At 40.1% G+C, this 24,172-nt stretch overlaps 1 protein-coding gene across 1 annotated transcript; it reads left to right on the top strand.

Annotated features, from left to right (window-relative positions):
- The first annotated feature begins 18,276 nt into the window (after positions 1–18,276).
- On the top strand, positions 18,277–23,703 carry IL22 (interleukin 22). The gene is made up of 5 exons (XM_043878747.1): positions 18,277–18,502; positions 19,465–19,530; positions 19,641–19,787; positions 20,710–20,772; positions 23,119–23,703. The coding sequence occupies exons 1-5, from the start codon at positions 18,317–18,319 to the stop codon at positions 23,224–23,226; spliced, it is 570 nt and encodes a 189-aa protein (XP_043734682.1). The 5' UTR covers positions 18,277–18,316; the 3' UTR covers positions 23,227–23,703.
- Positions 23,704–24,172: the final 469 nt, after the last annotated feature.

Here is a 24,172-nt window from a genome sequence, read left to right on the forward strand (position 1 = left end):
ATTCAGAGTAGTCAACTTTTTTCTCCTCCCTCTGTCTTAATATGCCATCAGTCTGTAAATTCTAGTTATCCTAGGTCCATCCCATTCATGTGTTTTGCACCCATCACTTTTCTCTCCACCCAAATCAGCCACTCCATCCCACTGTCTTCCCATTTCTGCATCAGCCTCCTAACTCATTTCTCTATCTCCAATCTTGCCAAAACCGTTCTTTTCAGTCTCATCAGAATGCTCTTTCCAAAGAACAAGTAGGAGCTCATTGGTTCCTGGCACTGTACACTTTCTGTACCTTGACATTATATCACTAAACCTAACTTGAGTTCACTCACCTGAGCGCAGTAAAACCCATCTGTGACACTGGGTTTGGTGAAGGAAAGTGCAGCATTTACTATAAGGTGCCAAACAAAGAATGTGAATGGCTAATACTTAAAAGGCCTGAACTCTCCAGTGGCTTTCACGAAATGGTTTCTAAAGACAGGGTGAGGGAAAGGGTTGTACTATGGACTTATGGACATCCTTCTGATTGGTTGGTGGTGAGTTAATCGGAATCAGCTTCATCAGTCTTCTGGTTCCAACCAGTCTGGGGTCTACGTGCTTATGAGCAGCATACAGGTAACTTCATCCACTGGTGGGGGTTTCAATATCTGCAAAACACCTCACAGGGTGTGGCTCAAAATACTATCTATAGTCCTTTGAGTCAGTTCTAATGATGTGTAGGGAGCCTATTATATTGAGTGAAGTAAGTCAGAAAGAGAAACACAAACACTGTATATTAATGCATATATATGGAATTTAGGAAGACGGTAACAATGATCCTATATGCAAGGCAGCAAAAGAGACACAGATGTAAAGAACAGACTTTTGGACTCTGTGGGAGAAGGCAAGGGTGGGGTGATTAGAGAGAATAGAATTGAAACATGTACGTTATCGTATATAAACTAGATGACCAGTGCAAGTTCAATGCATGAAGCAGGGCACTCAAAGCTGGTGCTCTGGGACAACCCAGAGGGATGGGGTAGGAAGGGAGGTGGAAGGGGGACTCAGGATGGGAGAACATATGTACACCCGTGGCTGATTCACGTCGATGTATGGCAAAAACCATCACAATATTGTAAAGTAATTATTCTCCAATTAAAATAAATTAATTTTTTAAAAAGACCTAAAGGTCCTTGACTTTGTTTAATGGTTAAACTATCATTATTTTGTCTGGCATCCCTTTTTTCCTACATTTTCTCACTTCTTTGATTAAATTTATTCTTTGGCACTTGGAGAAGGCCTAGGAAGCTAAAGGTTTTCTACAAACAAGAGGAGGTAGGGGACATGGGTGGGTGGGTGGGAGGGAGGTCTGTTCCCAAGGGGGCCCCACAGGGTCCTGTTCAGGTACAGTTGCCCTCAAGATAAAGTACAAACTTGCAAGAATTAAGATCTTTTAATATCCTTTGAGTTTCTCTCCAGCCTCATTTCTCTCTAGTTCTCCCTTTCACAGAAGCCTTTCATCCTCACGTATTTGCACACAGTTACTCAAAGGTGATTTTGTGCATGCCTCTTGGGCTGCATAAATCATATTTCTCTTCACAAGTCAGCTCAGAGGATTTCTAGTTTGGAGTGTATTCTCTATGTTCAGAAAACTCTGCCTCTGACTTTGTACACTTTAAACCCATTGAAGAAAAGAACTGTGTACCACCCTCAGAACATAGCCCAGATGCCAGCATGGAGGAGGTAAGGTACAGCTGTTTGCTGAGTGAAGGAATGAACTTTCAATTTTGAAGGGTACGATGACTTGGTATATATTTAATTGACCAATTCATTGTACCCTTCAAAACTGAAAATTCGTTCCTTCATGTGAGTAAATAGTTCCCCTGACATCAGAGACTGCCATTTTTGGCGAAAAAGAAAGTCAACCCCCTCATCCCACGTTTCTGGAAACTTTTAACATTCTACCTTTCTTATGGCTTCAGAAACACATCTCAGCTTGGCTCTGCTTCCTCTCATTCTTTGAGTTTCAGCAACAGCAACCATTTCTAACACTGAAGAAAATTCCAGCTTTAAAGTAGGCAACAGATTACCTTTTGCATAATCTTTGCACAATGCAATATGTTTCTATGTCATTGATTATTTTTGTGGAAAAATGATGGGCTTACAGCTAGAATTGTTGCATCATATTGATGTACCCATATTTACATTTTGATTTATTTGTCTTTCCTCCTGATGAAGATCACCATGGAGCTGAGGGACTCAAATACCCTATTTGTTGGATGATAATCTGTAGTCACCAAGGAAAGAAAATATTCTTCCCAGCAGTATAATTTTTTAGACATGGTTATAAACAGGTTTAAGCATGACTTTTTGAGAAAAATATATACTGACTTAAGCAGAACTTTAAAAAATGAAACACAAAAATAAAAATACAAAACTGTCTATGCCATGACTTCACTTTTGTAAAATGATTGAGTTAGCATACTTATAGCGAAAATATGGAGGACTATGTACCAGGCTGTTAAAGAGGATTTTTCTGAAGGTCAGGATCACCAGAGAGCTTCATTTTTCACATCACGGATTTCTGTTTTTGCTATGCAAAAATATGCAGAAAATCCTAGGAATATTTTTATTTATAGCTTTATTCTGGGGGCTATTTTGCTTTTCTTCATCCTCAGAATGGAAGTGCTGTCTAGAACATCATTTAAAATTTTGGCTCATCATTGTTGTTGCTGCCATTATTCTGATTTCCCATGATGCTGGGGAAAAGGTTTTCTTGCTTAGTCTCCTCTCTATGCAATTGTTCCCAATTTTTAAAAATGGAATGGGATATCATCCTGAGGCCATAGCCCAGTCTAGTATGTCTCTTTTGTTTATGTGTTTTGGAACATGTTATTGTTTAAAAAAAATTTTTTTTTAATATTAATTTTTGGGCTGCAGTGGGTCTTTGTTACTGTGTGTGGGCTCTCTCTACTTGTAGCAAGTAGGGGCTACTTTCTAGCTGTGGTGCACAGGCTGCTCATTGTGGTGACCTCTCTTGTTGCAGAGAACGGGCTCTAGAATACAGTCTCAGTAGTTGTGGCACATGGGCTTACTTGCCCTGTGGAACTTTCCTGGACCAGGGATTGAGCCTGTGTCCCATGCATTGGCAGGTGGATTTCCAATCACTGGACCATCAGAGAAGTCCCGGGACATTTGTTCTTCAATGTTATGATGAAAAGTCTGAGACTTTCATGAGTCAGTGAATCATAATTTCCCCCACAGTTAAAATTTATCAAATGCTTACAGCAAGTAATTTCCAAATTGTAAGACTACATCCTCAGAAGGTGGAACTCTGGACCACGCCTCCAGCAGTGGAGCTGATGAGGCTTGCGCCATGGCGATATGGACCACACTCTGAGTCCGAAAGTTCCTTACAGGACTGGAGTTCAATTACAGCAATCGATAGAAGAATTCCTCTGTGACATCCATGTTGTGTCAGATTCTTTAATTCAAGGACTCTCAACAGCAGTCATGGAAAAGAACCTTCAGATGACTGCAGTCCTGGTCATCTTGACAACAAAATCCTCATGATTTTTAGAGTCAGAATTTTAGAAATTACATGAGATAACATATGTTTGTTGTTTTAAGCTGCTAAGTTTTGGGACAATTTGTTACACTGAACGCAGGTCTCCTGCATTGCAGGTGGATTCTTTACCATCTGAACCACCAGGTAGCCCTTGTTGCATAGCAAGAGGTGGCTAGTTAAAAAAGAAAATAGTGAATTCATATGGTGGGTGGTGTCTGCAGTTGCCAGGATGGATGGGGGAGGCTTCTCTGAGAAGGAGTTTTATAGCAAACGTCTGAGGGATATCAGGTGATAATAATGTGTCAGTGGGGGTTTCTCTGGTGGCCCAGACAGTAAAGAATCTGCCTGCAATGCAGGAGACCTGGGTTCAATCCCTGGGTTGGGAAGATCCCCTGGAGAAGGGAATGGCCACCTATTCCAGTATTCTGGCCTGGAGAATTCCGTGGACTGTACAGTCCATGGGGTCGCAAAGAGTCGAACGTGACTGAGTGACTTTCACTTTCAACGTGCCAGTGGAGGTTCATCAGAGGTAACAAACGAACCATTCTTGTGTGGGATGTTGATAATGGGGAACCTAAGCATGGGGTTGGAAGGTATATGGAAAATCCCTGGGAACTAAAAACTGATCCTAAAGAGGGGGAGAGAGAAAGAAACCCTGAAGGAGGTGACAGAGTGAGTCATGTGCATATCTGGGGAAGATTTCTTGTTAATCTTCCTATAGCACTGAAGTCATACGGAACTTACTTCAGTTATTTGAATGCACTATTTTCCTTTTTAACTCCTGGTCTTCCCACGTGTTATTTCCTTCACCCATAACTTTACCCTCAACCCCCTCCCTGGTACCCCAGCCCACCCCACTCCCATTGAGACCTCCTCATTAACTGCTCATTTAGCCATCAGATCTAGGCTTAGATGCCACTTCTTCCTATTTCCCTAGTCTGGGGGTAAGCATACCTTCCTTGTGCTTCCTGCGTCCCTCACCCACCCCAACACGCTTGATACCCTGTAAGCGCTTAACTCACTGGAAGATGATGGCCTTTTAGGGTGATTGCTGTTCATTAGGTAGATTGTACTCTCTGTGAAGATAGGGCCAGATCCATGACAGTCATAAATATGTCCAACAGAGCAGTGGACACTTGTTTGGAATCGATGCATATCTACCCAACGCATGAAGAGATTCTGCTCCATCACCAAGTAGCAATCACATCAGCCCTCTGAGTCTCTGTTTCCTCATCTGTAAAATACCTCTCTTGGAGGATTATGGTAAGGACCACAAATGGGCCATGCAAACCACCTAGCAGAGTAAGTTCTATTTAAGTATGGGTCTTTTCTGCCTCCCTCCCCCTGTTCCTTCCCTCCTTCCTTCTTTCTCTTCTTTTACCAGGTTTATTGAGATATAATTTACGTGTAGTAAATCGCCTCCTTTTTCAAAACACTGTTTTATGAATTTTGACAAGTGTATGCATTCTTACTACCTCCTCTACACCCCAGTCAAGAGATTTTAACTTTCTATTAATTATCTGTTGATGACAACTCAAAGCAGTGTACAGTGCTTGTGATTCTTCCACTTCTGCTAAAATGGGATTCCCTAATTTCAAATGATTCTGGCTTATTCTCTCAGTGTTTGGGGCATGGACATCCAAAGGGGTGCCTGTGTTTTGGGCTGAGTCTCTGCTAGTCTAAAAGGTTGATATTCCAAAGTCATGCTACCCTGCATTTGGATTCCTTTATGAATGTCTCAGAGCAGAAACTATGAACAATCAAGGATAACTCTTTAACTTCACTTGGGGCCCTGAAGGTCAAATTCCTTTCTCTTCTCTAATAGAAATAGAAAAAGGAAGATAGCAAGATTTATAAAAAGAGAGATTTTTAACAAGAAATTTGTACCTGTTTCTCACTATGATCCTGCCATTTAAGATGGCTGCTCTCTTGCTCTCTGCACATCCCCTGCTTGACCAGTGCCACTTCACTTACTCCCTACTTACCTGACTAAATTTCTGTCCTAATTATAGAGCTGAATCAGTAAATGCCTACATAATTTCCCCCGGCACCAGTTTACGATAGTTCTAAACTTTAGATCAGAAAGGTCCCATTATGATGGCTTATCAAAGGGGCAGTGAAGGGTCTGCTCTTCTCCTGGTTTCCCTGGTAACCAATGTGTCAACCTGACATCAATCTATAACTGGCAACCTACCCCTTGCTCCCCATAGCGAAGACTTCGTAACACGGTGGGGTGTTTCTCCAGGACCCTGCTTCAGACAAGTAAGATTCCCGTCCATTCAACCATCTATGTCTATGTCGATGACTCAGGACTCTTTCTTCGGTCTTGAGGCTGGTCAAGCACAGAGCTTGTAGACCTAAAGGGTCTACAAGCCCAACACTCACCCTGCTCTAAATTTCTATCATATTTAATGTCAGCACCATCTGTTATTTTAATGTTTCCAATTTGCTATTTCTTTGTGTTTGTCTCACTGATTCAAATATAAGATGGGGAGTTTTTCCTTATGTTTCTTTCCTCCCGCATAGTGAGGACTAAACCAGTGTCAGACACACAGAAGTCAATAAATGCTCTTATGAATGACTGCCTTGTGGGAAGAAGTGACTTTTAGTAAATTCATGGAAAGGTTGTAGGTGCCCATATTGGGATTTCAGGACAGAACCTCTATCAGAATGTCAGAACTTTTAATTTATTTCAAATTAATTCAATTAATTTAAGTCATTATGATGAATGATGCTTTTGCCAGCACCTAGCAACATCAAGTGACAAATACAGACATCTAGGAAAGTGGATTATCTCAAAAGATCAAGGTAGAGTTTTGGTTCTGTTTGTGGGTGTGAAAAAATGAAAGAAGGAAGCATTTGTGGCTCTTGAGGTAAAGTGATGCTGGCTTCCAGTTCTTTCCCTCAATCCTCTTCATTGTGTATGTCATTGTCGAGAATACGAAACCACCAGGGTGATGCAGGGGAATCCCATAGGCGAACATGATATTAGAACATGTTCTCAGAAGGGTCTCTGGAAGAGATTTTCTGGACATCCTGGCTACCCAGTAGCGTGTGAAAGTAGCTGAGTTGTGTCTGACTCTTTGCGACCCCATGGACCATACAGTCCATGTAATTCTCCGGGCCAGAATACTAGAGCGGGCAGCCATTTCCTTCTCCAGGGGATCTTTCCAATCCAGGGAGCAAACCCAGGTCTCCCACCTTGCAGGGAGATTCTTTACCATCTGAACTACCAGGGAAGCCTAGTAGTGTGCATGCTATAAAGTCCCCCAAATCAACCTGGTGCCAAATAATGCAGTCATACATTCTGGGCTCTTATTAAAAAAAAATCCTCTACTATCTCAACTACAGTGAATGTAGCCAACCACAAATATTTCCAAAGAAGTCACAGAAATTTTAATGTTATAAGAAAGTCAGAGGGTCAGGATAGAGCCTAGACCAACACATGCGTAAGAGGCAAAGAAGTTGCCCAGAGACACGTATCCAAAATCTTTCCTCTACAAGTCCGTCTTTTTGTATCAGCTTTCCATAGTCATTCCTTTGAGCTAAAATGTTAAAGACTTATGCAAAAATGCCTATTGGCGTTTAGAATTTCTTAGCTATTAGTGCTTAGATGTGGATTAGTCAGTCATTATTGTCTCAGTTGCTACACTTGTGGCTCAGAGGTAAAGAATTCGCCTGTCCATGCAGGAGAGGCAGGTTGGATCTTTGGTTTGGGAAGATCCCCTGGTGAAGGAAATCGCAATCCAATCCAATATTCTTGCTTGGGAGATCCCATGGACAGAGGAACCCAGTGGGCTACAGTCCAGAGAGTCAGGAAGAGTCAGACACAACTTAGTCACTAAAAAAAACAACAACAATAACAACACATTGTTTCAAATAATTACCTGGTGCCACACTGGGTAGTGGAAACAAAGGTCAGGACAATTTTTGATGAGGTTTGGGCCAGGAGGTAAGGTCCAGGGCATGGCATGTTTCTGCTGAGGCTGTGCCTCCGTAGGGGAAACGCTGGAAACCCTGAGCAGTCTGGGTTCAACATAAGGCGGGAGAGAGTAGGTCTAGTAAAGAAGGTGAGTTGTGGCTGCCTTTGTGGGTTTGTTAGCCAGCCAGGTTTGTTTGCCTGAGCGCAGCAAGACAAAATCCTGAGGTGCCAGGGTTTGGAGCAAAGGCAGGATTTATTCCCAAGGCAGTCAAGAGAGGAGGTGGGAGAACAAACATCAGATCCCTCTCCCGGAAAGTGAGGGGCTCAGGATATTTATGGGATGAGGAATGAAGCTGCAGAGTGGTTTGAGGCATGGGAAGCCTGGGGAAAGGTGATTGGAAAACTGTGCAGTGGTTGTGGTTCTGGGCAGGTGTAATCAAGCTCCAGGCCTCTGCACGTTCAAATGTAGAGGTGCTTAGCACCATCTGAGGGTGGAGTTTTTGGCCCCTCTGAGGTCAAAAGATCATGAGTGGATCCTCACACAAGTCCAGTTGGAGAGTCCGTGGTCCTAACTAGTCTCAACCAGCTCAGTTCCGACTAGACACAGCTGATTCCACTTTCCTGGAAAACCACTTGGGCAAATGCTGTTTAGGCTACAAAACCCTTGGAGGAATTGCAAGTCTTAAAAGGAGCTTGAATAGTGAAAGCAGGTGAAATGGATTTGACTAATAATTACCCACAGCTTCAGTTTTTCATCTAGAGTGCCCTCAGGATGGCCTTGTAACTGTGCAGAGTGGAAAAGCTGTGAACCTTTGCAGCTGGGTCACTCTGGGGGCATGTGTCTGCACATGGTGGTAAGAACTGGCTAACTTTTGTGATACATGAAGACAGCATCCTTTTTGAGAAGACTTCTTGGAGTGAAATTCCAGGTCTGATCTTAGCTCAGAGAATGAACCACAGTGAGGCTGGGATCACATAGGTGCAGACTTTATCCTTCACAAAATAAGGACAGGGGTGGTTTGTTCCTTATCTCCTTTTGATATCCATGGCACACTTCAACCTCCTTGTTCTCTCTCAATCTCTGCTCCTAATGTAGAGGGAGACTTCCTATTAAAAATTCTCTCTAGGTTCAGTTTGAGTAATCATGTCATTTGTTGGATGTTATGTAGAACAGCCATCACCTCACTTCTTGTTCTTTTCATTTTACTCCAGGCCATCCCTATAAAGTGTTGGAGAATATGTGTGTGTGTGAGAGAGACAGACAGACTCAGACAGACCACAGTATTTAATGGAATTACAGGGAGAAGCAAATAAAAACTGACCTGTCCATGCTCCCTGCTCTGGTAGAATCGACCATGTAGTTGGGGAGATAGAAAAATAGTCAGGCAGTTTAAATTCAGATTCACATGTGCCATGATAGGAATGAACACAAGGTACTGTGTGACTTAGTGAAAGAGAAAGTGGTATAGATTCATGGATTCCAGAACTCTTTCTTTGCTAACCAAATCTTTGCTTTGCCTGGATCACTAATATCTGAAATCCTATCATTGGAGATGCATTTAGCTTGACACTTCACTCTGAGATAGCTTGGGGAGGAGAAACACCCTTCATTAGCCCCAAAGTTGTCATTGTGTAGCTGCGGGACTTGGAGAAACTTATTTCTCCTTTCTGATCCTCGTATTTCTTCTCTGCAGAATTTGGAATAACATAATTTGAGAGGTTACTATGAAGAGCAAATGAGATAAAACATAGGCAGCAGCTGAAAATTATGGATGATACTAGTTTTATGATTTATGACTTAGTGTGATATAAAAGAGTCTGGGGAAGAGGTTAGAGCTAGAGAGATGATGGTGAATGAAATGGTGTGGAAAGGAAGAGATGAAGGTCCCAAAGCACCCTTGTTTTATTCCACAGTTTTTCTTCAACTCAATTCTAACTGAAGATAATAGTTTTTGAGAAATGCAAACAGTTGACCCCGTTATTAATGAGGAAAAGGAAAGAAAGACTAGAATGTGTGACTCAGTCAGTGTCATGCTGTCCACAGATAAACCGCCTCTTTTCCTTCCAATAGAAACTATACTGACATCATCAAATGTCCTTTCTTTTTTTCTCAGACTCAGGATCTGGTGGAATTTCTGAAAGCCCAACAGGGGTATCTTTTCATGGTTGGCTGAGAACAGCATGAAAATGTCTAAGTGGTTAGCAGAACAAATCAGAGACCAAGATGAAGCCAGGTTAAAGAATTTTAATTCAATTCTTAGGGAGCCTGAAAAGAGAGCTTCTGGGTGGGGCTGGACGATTGGGAATGGGAAGAAGAGCCCCACAGTGAACTGCAAAGGGTGTTTGTATGAAAGAGAGTTTAAAATGTCATGCCAAAGATCTTCCTCAAGTAGGACCATCTCTTGTCCCATCCTTGATGCTTTTGGATAAAGTCCTGCCTTGAGGTCAAATTCAGCATAAACAACTCTCCTCTGTGCTTCCCTCTGATGAGAATGTGTGGAGATGAGGACAGTCTACACTGAAGCTGAAGATGTCCATTTTCATTACTCAGTTGCCTCCAGATGTCTGAGTGTCTGATGAGGAGTAGAAGGGTTTTGGTTTTACTCAGTTCACGCTCCTTCTCAGGCTCTGCCGAGAAGTTGTTAAAGCAACTAGAATGTTTGTTTTTTAGTAGTTTTCACTTAGCAGATCTCTGTCTTAGGTGAGAAGGTCAATTCTATGAGGACAAAATCCAGGAGCCAACAATTCCCTTTTACCCCTCTCTCCAAAACATACAAGCTCTGTGCCCCCAGCATGCCATTCTTATTCTTTGCCCCCACTGCACCCCATTCCACAGGGGAAGTCATGTTTCATCTCTATTCCAGTTAATTACCCACCCCATCACCCCATCTACCTCTGCCCCCACCCCCCACTCCAGTCATTTCAGCTGGAGTAGAGGAGGAGGAGTAATCCCAGAGAATAGAATGGAATCTGTTGGGCTCATGAAACAACTAAAAGGAGAAAGTTGGTTAGAAGCCTTTGGGCTGCTGAGATATAATCAATGGCAGCAGTCTAGTGATTCCTTCCAAAGCTTCTAAATTTGGCCTAAGTTTCCCTCAGAGTCACCATTTCCTATTCCATTTATCTCTTTCTCCTAAGTGGCTGCAGCTTCTCAGGGACCCCCTCCCCACACATATGGCGCCTCTACACCCTGGATAGGCCAAGTGATCACCAGCACTGTGTGGGACTATGCTTCACAGATCACTTGTTCCTAAAACATTTTAAGTAGCTGACATGTTTTTTCTTTATACTGAATTGTCTGAAAGTATTAAATATTTTTTGTCTCAAACTCAAACTAGCATTAACTCTAAATCTTACCCATGGGTGGCTCAAGTATATTTGGATTCTGACCATTGTCTTCATTGTTTGTTTGTTGCGTATTTTTGAAAACTTTTTACATTTTATTTATTTGTTTAACATTTAACCATTTTGTTTATTTATTTTTTGGCCATGCCACAGGATATGTGGGATCTTAGTTCCCTGACCAGGGGTAGAACCCACGACCCCTGCAGTGGAAGCTTGGAGTCCTAACCACTGGCCTGCCAGGGAAGTCCCGTCTTCATTGTTTCTTATGGCACCAGTACCCCAGCTGTTGCTGTCACAGTCTCCTAGCTTGCCTCCTTGATGCCAGTTTCTGCCTCTCGGATTCATGCTCCAATAACTCTCAGGCTATCTTTTTAGGTTATTGCTTTATACAAGTCCCTTCCATGCACAACTGTCTGTGCATGCTAAGTCACTTCAGTCATTTACAACTCTTTGAGATGCCATGGACTGTAGCCTATCAGGCTCCTCAGTCCATGGGATTCTCCAGGCAAGTATACTGGAGTGGGTTGCTGTGCCCTCCTTTAGGAGATCTTCCCCACCCAGGGATCGGTAATGGCTCTCTATTGCCCACTGTCTCCAGTTCAGACTGTTCTGGCTGGTATTCAAAGCTGCTGACCCTACCTACCCCACCTCACCTTTGCCCCCATTTCTCAACACCATTCCATTCTAATCTAACTAGTCATTTCAGTTCTATTAGCCCCATCTCCAGAGTTTGTTTTCCCTCCCATTTCCTCTCCTTAGGAAATCTTTTTCCATTCTTTAAACTGATCGCAAAACTAATATTAACAATTTTACTCAAATTCAACATCTTGAAGTCTTGAATGAGTTTCCAGTATCAGTTTCTAGTCAGACACCTCTACTGTAATGGTTATAATTCCATTATAAGATGTTTTATTCCTTTAATGTTACCTTGTAGGTTAATACTACACAGAATATTATTTTTCTCTTTGAGTAATCACCATCTCCATTGTACTCTGAGTGCTCCAAAAGCAAGAAATTCACCTTATTCATTTGTGCACCCCTAGTGTCCGTCCAGTGCCTGGGACATAGCACTTGAATTAAAAATGTTATCAGATCAATTGTATTAATAAGCTTCTTGAGGTCAGGGCCATGTCTTAGTCATTGTGCATCCCCCAAAGCCCAAGACAGTACTAGGCACATGGCGGATATTCAGCTGTCTTTATTACGTTGAGTTCTCAAGATAAAGAAGTAAGAATTATCATGCTTCGAGAGAGGAGGTTTGAAAAGAGACTAAATGTAGGATGTGTATGATGAGCTCTAGAAATCAACAAGTATGGCCTTGGCTTTGTCCATGAGCTAAGAAGAGAAACCTGAGCAGAGAGCAAAAGTCAACCCTTCTTGAGAAGTACAGAACTGAGCAGAAACAGCCCTGGAAATTATTGTCCAAATTAGAGAAAAATGTGGACAAGGTCACTGCTGAAAAGCTGTCACTGATTCTGAGGAATAGTGATATTAAAACTTTCATTACTGTGACATACACGTAGAAAACTATGTTCCAAGCACAGTGCCACAGAGGGCATGTGCTCTTATGGAGCTGGTGTTATGATGGGCAAATGGATGAGTGAATAAATAAAGCAGATCCCCCTTTTCTCATCCAGCCCATGGTGTTCTCGCTGCTCCACTTCCTGGTAAGCCTCACTCAGATATTTCCGCTTTGACCCATTCAACTGGATGTTTCCACTTGTTTGTTACTTATTGCTGACCCCTCTCTCTTCTAGCCTTTTAAGTATTACAATACTATTTCCATCTGCTTCTTATATATAATTCCCTCCCTACTCATTGAAGGGCCTGTAGGTACTTCTAATTTCTCTAAAGCTGCATTCATGAACTAACATGAGTTCAATTTCAATTCTAGTTCTCTGGTCAGTATTTAGTTACTTCTTATGTTTCCTCTCAAAGGTACTTCCTCCCACTTCAGATAAATCCTAAGGCTACGACAACCAAATTACTATGTTAACCATTACTGTATTTTTTAAAAGTATTAGCCTGGGTTCGAGAATCCTGACTTGGTACTGTATCCTGATAGAAAACAGATATTTGTTAAAGAGACTGAAATAGATTAGCTTAGTTTGCCTGGTTGTTAAGAATTTGGAAGTAATAACAAAATGGCACTTTTTAAAAAACATATTGCATTTCAGGCTTACCACTGACTTAGAGTGAAATCTTGTCCAACTAACCTAAATTGGTCATGCTTCACCCTATTTATAGCACAAACAGCCTTTGAATTAGGACAGTGACAAAGAAAAGGGAAAAGGGGCATTTTCTTAGGACTGACATTTGTGATATTTTAAAACCAAATTACCTCAGAATTGGAACTGTATTTTATCAGTTGTATTTTAATAAGTTCAACGGGGTCAAGAAAACCTGGGAAAGGTCTAATTTACTTGGCCCACAATTTTCCCATCAGAGACTGAGAAGGTTTGGTAAAACTGCACTAAGATACACAGAATTTTCAATACGAATTTTTAAAGCAACATTTTAAAATACAATTGAACCTGGGCAAAAGATTGTGAGAAAAACTGATAATCCTAAAATTGATTAGAGAGTTGGGATAAAAGATTCACTGATAATAGGTAATTAGCAATGACTTTGAATATCTGGTGGCATAAGCAAGTTTGAATTAGGATTTTTTAATAGTGATTTACTAGTTAAAATAATAAATGAAAAGAGACTGGGATGGACCTACAGATTTAAAAAAATCTATGGTAGTAGAGGACAGACATTAAAAACACAATGCCGTATTCTGTGTTTATGCCCTAGAGTAGTGAGAAATTGCATAAACATTGCTTTCTTTTATCATTTAAGTCAGTTTGAGTACTTGGTATTACTAGAGAGGAAACTGTACTCATTTATATCGTGACACATCACTGTGGGTATAGTGTTCCCTTTAAGATGAGGTATAGTACAGATTTACAAGGTTTAGTCCTCAGGAAGGAGAGAAAGGTGCCTATGGTTGACAAGTGTCTTTGTGGGCAAAGTGTTAAGAAGGAGGGTGGACATGCTAAGAAGTTGTCCTGGGTGCTGACAGGGTTATCTTCGAGCAGAACTGAAAAGCAGAGAAAGTTCATGTTTAGGAACCCTAGCTAGTCTCTAGCTTGTTCTTTGCTGGATACCTCTAACTCTCCTCTCTACTGACCTTGAAGAAAACCGCATACTCATTTTGTTTTTAGCAAATGAGCATCCCATAATCTCTTTCTCCAAGTCACGTCGGTACTCATTCACAACCAAGTGAAAGTGATTAATAACAGCTTAATATCTTCTACTGTGATGTAGCTAGGGATTAAAAATATAACCAGACCTCAGGGAGACAATTTGGAAACACTATCAAAGGGTATAAAAGAAGATCTTATGTAGCAGAGAGATGGTAAATGCTCTGGAATGAAATAAATTCATATTATAAAGATGCTAATTCTCTCTGAATTAGCCTTTAACTTAAACGATATTCTGAAGTTTCTGCAGCATTTTTCCAGGAACTTGACAAATCTAGTATAAAATTTATGTAAAATATATGCCAAAAGTTCATGAATAGCTAAGTCAGCCTTGAAAAAGTAGAGAAAAGAGGGTAGATGTCTAGATATAAAGACTCAGTAATAAAAAATATGGAACTGGCTCAAGAACAAAAAGAGAAAACCAAATAAATCAATGGGAAAAAAGCAGAGAGCTCAAAGATAGCTGTTTATTAATGAGAAATTCACATATGATAAAGGACTCACTATTTTAGTAACTGTGTTGGGAAAACTATCTCATTAAGTGGAAAAAATAAAACCGATTCCCTACTTTCCATCATATACAAAAGGCATTAAAAACCTGATTGTGAAAAGCAAAATTATAGGGTAAATACAAGAAAAGACAGAGAAATATCTCTGTGACCTAAGGAGGAAGGGAGACTTTTTACACAAAACCTTGGCAAGTACAAATCATACAATGAAAAAAAGAAATTTAAGATGACATCCAAATCACATTTTCTGTTCAGCAAAAGAGAAGTAGAAAAAGTTAATAGGCAGGACACAAATTGGGAGAAGAGTTTGTTATGCTTACAACCCAAAAGAAAATAATACATAAAATATATAGGGTACACTCACAAATCATCAATAACAATAACAATGAAAGACCAAAGCTCGTTAAAAAAAAACCGGCAATTGATGTAAACAATCGGTTTATAAAAAAGGACCCTAGTGGCTGCAAACATATGAAAAATGCTAATTTTAACAATGAGATACCATTTTAAACCTCTAAAACCTGAATGATGTCAAGTGTGTGTGTGGATCTTAGAAAACAGAAATATTACTTCACCGATGTGATAGAGTAAATCAATACTGACTCTGCTGTGTCTAGTTAATGAAGTTATATCTATGGCCCCGTAGACCTGGGTAACTATTTCAAAAATACTCTCCAAAATTACCATTAAAATGACTTGGATGAGATGAGGTTGCTTAGTGCTGTGATGTCTGGACAGCAGTGAAGCAGAGGTGGTTTACAAGTAGTAAGTGATAAAACGTGGGAGCCAATAATAAAACGTGGAGGATAGAATGTCATGTTAGGAACAGGACCTACTCACAGCAACACAGGTAGATCGCAAGAACACAGTGTGAGTGAAAGATTAAGAAGGAGGACCATTTCTATAAAATAAAAATTGTACAGTTTACAAGGATGAATATGTATTTACAAATGTATGCCAAATACATGAGAGCAGGTGTTTATAGCAGGCTTAGAGGTGGTGGTGGGTGATGGGTGCAGAGGGAAGGAGAACAATGAGCTCACACACCACATACACAAACACACACACACAGAAGGAACCTCATATGGAACAACGCTCGTGTATGTTGTCCTGAGGAGTATGATGAATACAAAGCTTCTTACCTGAGCTACCTAAAGTCCTGCTTCTAGAGAGATGTGTACTTCAGAGGAATGGACTGTGGATTTCCAAGCCTCGGCCAATGAGTCGGGAAGGAGTGTAATCATGCAGTCCGTGAATATTCATCCTTCATCACCTGCCGTGTGTCTGGCACTGTTCTAGGTGCTGGGATGGTGTTTGAAAGAGACACAAAGGCTGCCTCTGGCTGGAGACTCTGGTTACCCGGTCCTGGCAGCTTGTTGCATGTAGCTAAGATCACCCATGGGTACAGTCTATCTGTCTGGGGCCAGGGAGCATGAGGCTGCGGTTGCCCTTCATCCAGTGTGGCTTCTGGGAGAGACTTGAAAATTCTCAAAGAAATAACTTTAGAGAAGTCACATTAATAATCTGGAAATATTTAGCACACATATGTCTCTATGAATAGTTGTTTTCATAGAAGCAGTTTTATGATGTATCTACTATCTCTCCTGATAGCACATACTTGTGAGACTCCTTGTATGATGGTTTGGAAATCCACATACAGCCCTGGAGCAGACTTTCCCCTTAGTAGGCCTTGTTAAGCTCACTGAAATCTAAGATCTTGGCTCCATTAACACTATCTTACTAATGGTTGTTCATCAGGGCCACATAATGAACAATAGATGTATTGTTGCTACTAAATTGGTTTGCAATTTTCTGGCATTCTATTTTTGTTTTACAACTATTTATTCCTTATACAGGGACAGTAATGAAGCTGGCAAGTAGTACTGGGTCAAACCCCAACATAAGAAGGCAATTCTCAAATTACCTCCATGCAGGTTCCCAAAGACACTTAGTAAATTATTTAATCTATTTATCTTACCAAGTAAGATATATATATTTATATATCTCTTACCAAGTCCTTCCTATATGTATAACACTGTTCTAAGTGCTGGAGATACAAAGATGAAAGAGAGAGAGATAGACTTTTCTCTCAAAAGCATATAATTCAGTAATGTCAGAACTTATTTTCTGCTGGGCACAAAATTAAGTATGTTTGTAAGGTTCCCAGGCAAACCAACAGAAGCCTAATTTAATCCATTATATAGTTTATATAGAGAGCTTAACTATGCATAGAGTTAAGAACTTAACTCTTAACTCTAATGCTAATGTAACTATATAGCATTTTGGACAAAAATGGTCATATCTTATTAGCAGGAAATTGGAAAAGGAGAGTTTTCTCATTTGGCATTGATGAATCAGCTCAAGCAAACTTGTGCAGTGGGTATGGTTTTTACGTACTCTCCCTAACCTTCCCTTTTAATTACCTTCCCAAATGCTCAGTGTCCTAATGCTGTCTTAACTCTTCACCGCGGCTCCTTGCCCAAGGCCTGTGCAATCTCACAAAATGCTCAAATTTCCACAATTATTCACATGCCTTCTTTGATGCTCCTGATCCAAGTTTGTTGTGAAAAGAAAAATCTGATCAAACTAATCTGCACGAATTTACATTCCTTCCCTTAGTAACAGATTAGTGCCCTTGTTCCCTGATCCCACCTCCTTGGGAAGGTTTCAGTTTTAGGTATTATTTAGAGTTCAATGTATTTTAATAAAAACCACCTGTAATCATTAAATTGCCAGATTCTCTTCTTTAGACTTTCATGTATACAATTAAAAGTGTTATAAGGTTTTTGGAAATATTTTTGGGGGACTAGTATATTGTTTAGAATGAGGGCAGGTAAAATGAACTACTTGACTGTATTCTTAAAATACTTGCATGTTAAGAAAAATACTGATCAGATTGTTCAGCATTAATATTTTCAAGTTTAAATTGATATTGATTATAATTTAATGAAAAATTTAAGATATATTTACATCTACAGTAATCATTCAGCCACTTCAAAAATGCCATAGAATGGGAGAGGAAAATTATGTTAGCCAATCCTGCTACTTTTAAAATTTAAGTCTTCTTCAGCATTCAGCATATTTTTTTTAAAAAGGACATAAAATTCTTTTTAAAGAATGGAATTGTCTCCAAGCTGACATTACTGCTTATTTTAAAGTAAAGGGTATAGGTCCTTTTTGTTTGATCACCTCTAACAGATAAGAATCTATGAAGCTGCTAGGAAAGTGAGTCCGTGACCAAAATGCTTACTCACTACAGGAGATCAGAAAATTTTAAACTAAACCTGGAATCTACAAAGACAAAGCAGTCATTTTCTTTGAAAAGTATGTAGGGTTTACAAACTTTCTGGGATTTGTCTGTAAAAGCACCCCCCGGGCCTAATAGTGACGTTTTAGGGAAATGCTGGCGTATCAAGGTAGGAAGGCTTGGAGGTGGTGCTCTGTGGGCTCCTATGGTGGTTAGGTAGTTCTCAGAAGACAGCACTGGAAATTAGATAATTGCTGATGTCATATTTTTCACACAGGCAATTCGGTGTCCTGGGGGCTATAAAAGCAGCAGCTTCCACTTTCCTATCACAAGCAGAAGCCTCCAGACAGGTAAGTCCTCCAACGAACTTGGTAGGATTGGCTTGCTGGGTCTGTTATTTCTGGATACTTAATTTTTTTCCTGGATGTTGATTTTGTTTCTCGTTCTCTTGATACCAGGTTCTCCCTCCCTAGCCACCCATCGCTCAGGTTTGCTTTGTCCACGATGGCTGCCCTGCAGAAATCCGTGAGCTCTCCCCTCGTGGCCACGCTGGCCGCCGGCTGCCTCCTCATCATGGCGCTGTGCGCCCAGTGGGGAGCAGCTGTGCCCATCACGTCGCACTGTAGGCTCAATGAGTCCGACTTCCAGGAACCCTACATCATCAACTACACCTTCACTCTGGCCCAGGAGGTACTCATCTCAGCCTTTCTCTTTTGCATCTTATCTACTTGGAACTTGAATAGTTCTTAAAGTGTCTTCAGAGACCATCTCAGATCTTTAACAGATGAACATTTCTCTCTACTGGTATACCTGCCATCATTTTCTATGTCTCTTTTAAGACTTTTTGGAGATCAAGCTTTACCTCGAGACCTTCCATTTTGCCCTTTAGGATATGTACATTCAGTTTTACCCCAAAAGGAGCCATGTAGTAACCCATCTGACTGTTTATGGTCCCATTTACTCCTGTAAGCATTCTTTTATTTTTTGAAGAGAAAGAAATTGACATGTTTTGAGCACTTACTATGTTATGAGCTCTATTCTAGGAGCTTTAAATTCATTCTTTTTTTTTTTTTACTGAAGTATAATTTATTGACAGTATTATTTAAGTTCCAGGTATACAGCATAGGGATCCACAATTTTTAAAGATTATTCTCCATTTATAGTTATTATAAAATATTGGCTATATTACCTATGCTGTACATTATACTTTTCTATCTTATTTTTTAATTTATTTTGAAGTATAGTTGGTTTACTGGGTCATGTTAGTTTCCAGTGTATAGCACACTGATTCAGGTCTATATATATGTATAAATATACATATATATGTGTGTATATATAATGTATGTATATTCTTTTATATATTCTTTCCTCTTATTGGTTATTGTAAAGTATTGAGTATAGTTCCCTGTATTGTATAGTAACTTCTTGTTAGCTATCTATTTTACACATTGTAGTGTGTATATGTTAATCCCAAACTTCTAATTTATCCCTCCCCTCAGCCCCTGGGCATCATTTTAAGCCCAAGTACTAAAGAATCCTTTCTTTAGTCTTCACAGTGCTGCTCTGGGAAGAGGGGTCAGAGGATAGCTCTACTTACAGACATTTCTTCTAGCTTTTTGATGTCCAGGCACTTACTCTTTCTTCTCTTCCAGGCTAGTTTGGCAGATAACATCACAGATGTTCGTCTCATTGGGAAAAAACTGTTCCAGGGAATCAATGTAAGCCATAGGCATGATGCCTAACTTGTGGTTACTTGGCGTGGTGGTGAGGATGGGCTGGGTCTTGCGGATGTCGCCTCATCTGAGCCCTGCTGTTTCACTTTCACCAGCAGGTGACAAAACGCTGCTATCTGCTGAAGCAGGTACTGAACTTTACTCTTGAAGAGGTGCTGCTCCCCCAGTCCGATAAATTCCAGCCCTATATGAAAGAGGTGGTGCCTTTCTTCTCCAAGCTCAGCAAAAAGCTAAGCCAATGCGTAAGTTCTCCTCCAGCCTAAGTTCAGTCCTCCCGGGTGCCTGCCTTTCCTCTTTCTTCTGTGTGGAACCCTCTTCCTTCCCACCCCAGTGCCCCTTCCATGCTGGTAGTAAGAGGTGCCTCCGTCACACCATTACAGAAATCATTTGGCATCACAGCCTGTTTGCTTTTGCGTTAATTGAGTCCCATTTTTAGTTGATCATGATGGGCAGGGTCTGAAAGACCACAAGAGGCTCGTTTGTCCCTGGGAAAAAGCAATACGGACTATGTGAGATGAGAAAGGTGTTGGGAGCTGTAAGGAAAAATACCTATTGATGCAAATGGATTCACTGAATATAAGTTGATGGAGGGAGGGGATGGGAAAGAGAGAAAGGGAGAAACAAGAAGATTTAATATTCGGCAGTGGGTGGGTTGGATGAAGACTGCTGCCCTTTTGATAATGGAAGTGACAAAATCAGAGGTGGGTGAGCTTGATGCCTCTGAATATTGAAAACTAAGAAAAATATTTTAGTGGAGTGGGCTGAGCAAAGGGGGCCTAGTATTTATTGAGGAGGACCCTGTTCACATATGTTTTATGTAGGTTTCTTGTTCTGAGCCTGTGTTTTTGATGAGGTGCCGTTATGGTTTTATTCTTGACAGGATTTGCATAAACCACTCCACACTTTCCACAAACTTCAACCTCAGTAGGGTTTCCCAAAGGTGAAGTGAGGTCCCGTGTAAGGGAAATGACTGGATTTTGGTGTCCCAGGGAATTGAAGAGGTCAGAAAATCTAGGTCACTATTGATATCTAGGTCATTGTGGGCAAAATTGCTAAGAACTTTAATTCCAGGTGAATTGTAACATACTTCGGTTAGGAAGGCTGAGTTTCAAGAAGCTTCAGTACAACAATGTTAAGCTTGTTACTCTCATTTCCATTTTGCAGCATGAATATGACAACCAGCACATCCAGAGAAATGTACAGAATCTGAAGAACACCGTGAAAAAGGTACTACTAACAACTATTAGTGCTAAATCATTTGATAGAAGAGACAAATATTGTTTTTCTTCCCTTTCTTTTCTTTTTTCTCCCACGTCATGAGTTTTTACTTGACTCTCCTGCCATTGGGTTGATTATTTAGGTGCACATACATATAGATGTGTCTACATGTTTATAAGTCAGTTTCCAAATTTTGCAAATTCTAGAACTGGCTGGGAACTTAAGTCATCTAATCTTGTCACCCATGTGCTAGGGATGGCCAGTGTGAGAGTCAGAATAGACTGCAGGACCTCTGAATCCCATCCAGGTCAGAAGTGCTTGATATTCCACTTAGTCTCATTAGTTCTTAGGGAAATTTAAGATACCTACTGATTCATTTAATCTGAAGAAGCATTTGTTCAAAACCAGAAAACTGGGGAAAACTTATTTGAAATAATTGTGAAGTCATTCACTTGATGATGTAAAGCTTGGAGAAATATACCTAGGACAGCCGTAAGAGAAGCGCTGGACTTGCACATAGGATGAATTTCTGGAATGGTTGGTACTTATATTTAAGTATTAAAATACCCAGCAGCTATTGGTTTTAATTTAAAAGTGACAGTGAATGACCCCCCAGTTTCTTTTACACAGTTTCAAATAGAATGGAAATATTAATATTAGTAATGGGTTCATTGCAGGGAAATGAACGTCCACACTGGAAGCCCTCTTTCTTCCTCTTTCCTTGTCTATTCCTTCCCTCAACAATGCCCTAGTGAGCATCTATCTGATATAGGTTAGTGTATATTTTGACAGAGAATGATATGGTCAGGTGGCCTATTTGGGGAAAAAGAACAACAGGGGAAGGCTGAACTCAGCTGCTGTGACTCATTCAAAAACCAGAGCTACCATGAGCAGCAGCAAAAGTGATGATTTGGCAAGCAGATAGAATTAAACCTCAGAAACAAGAAGGCTCTGGTTGATGGAATTTTCAGTAACAAGCGTAACCTCAATTCCCCCTTTTTTCCATCTTGATTTTTTTTTTAATAAAAAGTATCTCTTCCTGAATGTGATTTAATGAACATTGTCAATGCCTTCCTTTGACAACTGAAGGATTTGTTGTTTTTCATCGTGAAGATAAATTCTCTTGTCATAGAATAATTAGCTAGACACAGAAGGCTGAATATTAGCAGGCCATAACCAAGAAGTACTTTGCACTTCGGGTGTGAAAAATTCCTCATATGAGCTTACTTTGTTGTCTTTAGAAAAGTGGAGTGTGGGAGAGAAAAAGCTGACATGGGAAAACAGATTTTAAAGCTCTTAATCCATTTTGAGGGAATTGACTTTCACATTAGCAATCAGCTGCCATGTGGATGAGTAGTTATGCTTTTTTTTTTTTTTTTTAAACCCTGTAGTTCCAGAAAGTATAGTGAGAGAGGAATATTATTCAGAGAAATCTCAGCATGCATAAACATTGGTCAGCGCTGTGAAATGGCAGGGCATCTTGGGGGGATAGTAATCCCCTGTCAGTGAAGAAAAGCATAAAGCAAGCGGTAGCAGAACAGAGAACAGACCGTAGAATTCTTTATCATCTTGGGAGTCTTTGAGATACTAAAACAAAAATCTCTTATCATTGTGTCAAAGGAAGTATCGAAAGGTGGAAAGATGGAAGAAAGCAGGAAGAGAAAGCCTAAAATCTAGAGGACAGTGATGACTTAGGGTTGCTGTTTTCTTTGAAATAATCTTGAGCACATTTAATAGTTTAGACAAGTTTCAGAGGAGGGGACTTAGACTTGTGTTCCCTCTCCCATGGGGTTTAAAAGACTCTTTTGCCTACTACTTGGAAGGAGGAGGAAAGAAAAGGTGTTAGACTGTATCTGCCCTTTCACTGTTAAAGCAACTAGATAGGAGGCATTTGATATTTCCCCACAAAAGTGAAAACTTGTTTTCGCCCACCTTGGTCAAGAAAGTGGAAACAGAAAAAGTCCACATGTTTTGGTAAATGTGGTAGTTTTGATTCAAGACTATTGGAGTTGAGTGGTTATACTAACTGGTTGGTCACAGACAGTCATGGGGCTCAGAGGCAGGGCAAGGAGGGATGGGTGGTGCTTGGGTCCCCCAGATCCCAGCACAGCCTCTACCTGCTTGCTCTGGGTCAGCAGTGATTTAATACGTCAACCAGCTGAGACTGATGCCCATATGTGCCCTCTCAGATCAGGTCATATACTTTTGGAAAAGGGTATTATCACTAATCTTTCCTAAGAGGCTAAAACTTGGTTTCTGTTCCAACAACCTAACCATCTCATCTCTCTCCAATTTGTTTCTCTTTAGAAAACATGGTATAAATGCTGAAATACTTGTGTGTTCTTGTTTTCACAGCTTGGAGAGAGTGGGGAGATTAAAGTCATTGGAGAACTGAACTTGCTGTTTATGGCCCTGAGACGTGAATGTGCTCAAGTTGAACAAGGCTGGAAAATGGATTACTAACCTTTCTCACCTGTTAAACAATAAGATCCCCTGAGGTTTTCTTTTATCAAAAGGAAAAGGGGAAGCCAAACTCCATAGTCCTGTGTAAATTCTAAAAAAACCCTGGCTTAGCTTCAAAATGAGAACGATGTCACTTGTATCCATAAGATCAGAAGCTAGACCTTCCAAGCATATCAATAACTTTTTATTGTAGTCAGTGTTTTATACACAGAAATTTATTTCCCCACAAAAAAGATTATCTTTCTATCTCTTTAGAAAAAGCCCCTAAATAACTTTATTTCCATAATCAATACTTTATATTTATGAATTAATTTATTGTTATAAGTACATGTCTTATTATTTATGTCACTTTACTAATATGGGTTTATTTATGGAAGCATTATATTTCTACTTAATCATAAGGTTAATAGTAATATTTATGATAATAATTATGGAGCTATGTTTATTTGGTCTCAATAAACACATCAATATCCTAAATCTTGTGGCTTTGTGACTTTTTTCCCCTTTACTGTTTTCACTACCATCATCACCATCATCATCATCATGTAATCATTCCTATTTGCTAAATGGGCCCAGAAGCTGTATAAATGATTTTATTCTGACTCTAAGCAAATGAGGTGCTATTAGTATTATCCACTTTTACTGCTGAGAAAACCGAATCAGACACATGTTTAAAATATTGTGTCACTATGAGTAGTTGAAACTTTTCAAGCTAGTTCTATCTGATTTCTAGGGGACCTTCTGTATTACCTATATAGATTTATTGTGTTGATTCAGCATGTGATTCTGAAAGTAAAAAGGTAAGAAATTTAAAAGAATTCATCTGCATCATTAGCAGTTTGTGGATAAAAGAAAAGAATGATGCTGGAGGAGAAATACATATTGCCTCTGTTGATATAGATAAACTGCTTTGTGGCTCAGAGGATAAAGCGTCTGCCTGCAATGC

Source organism: Cervus elaphus, chromosome 3 (assembly GCF_910594005.1).
Source record: "Cervus elaphus chromosome 3, mCerEla1.1, whole genome shotgun sequence".
NCBI lineage: Eukaryota > Metazoa > Chordata > Mammalia > Artiodactyla > Cervidae > Cervus > Cervus elaphus.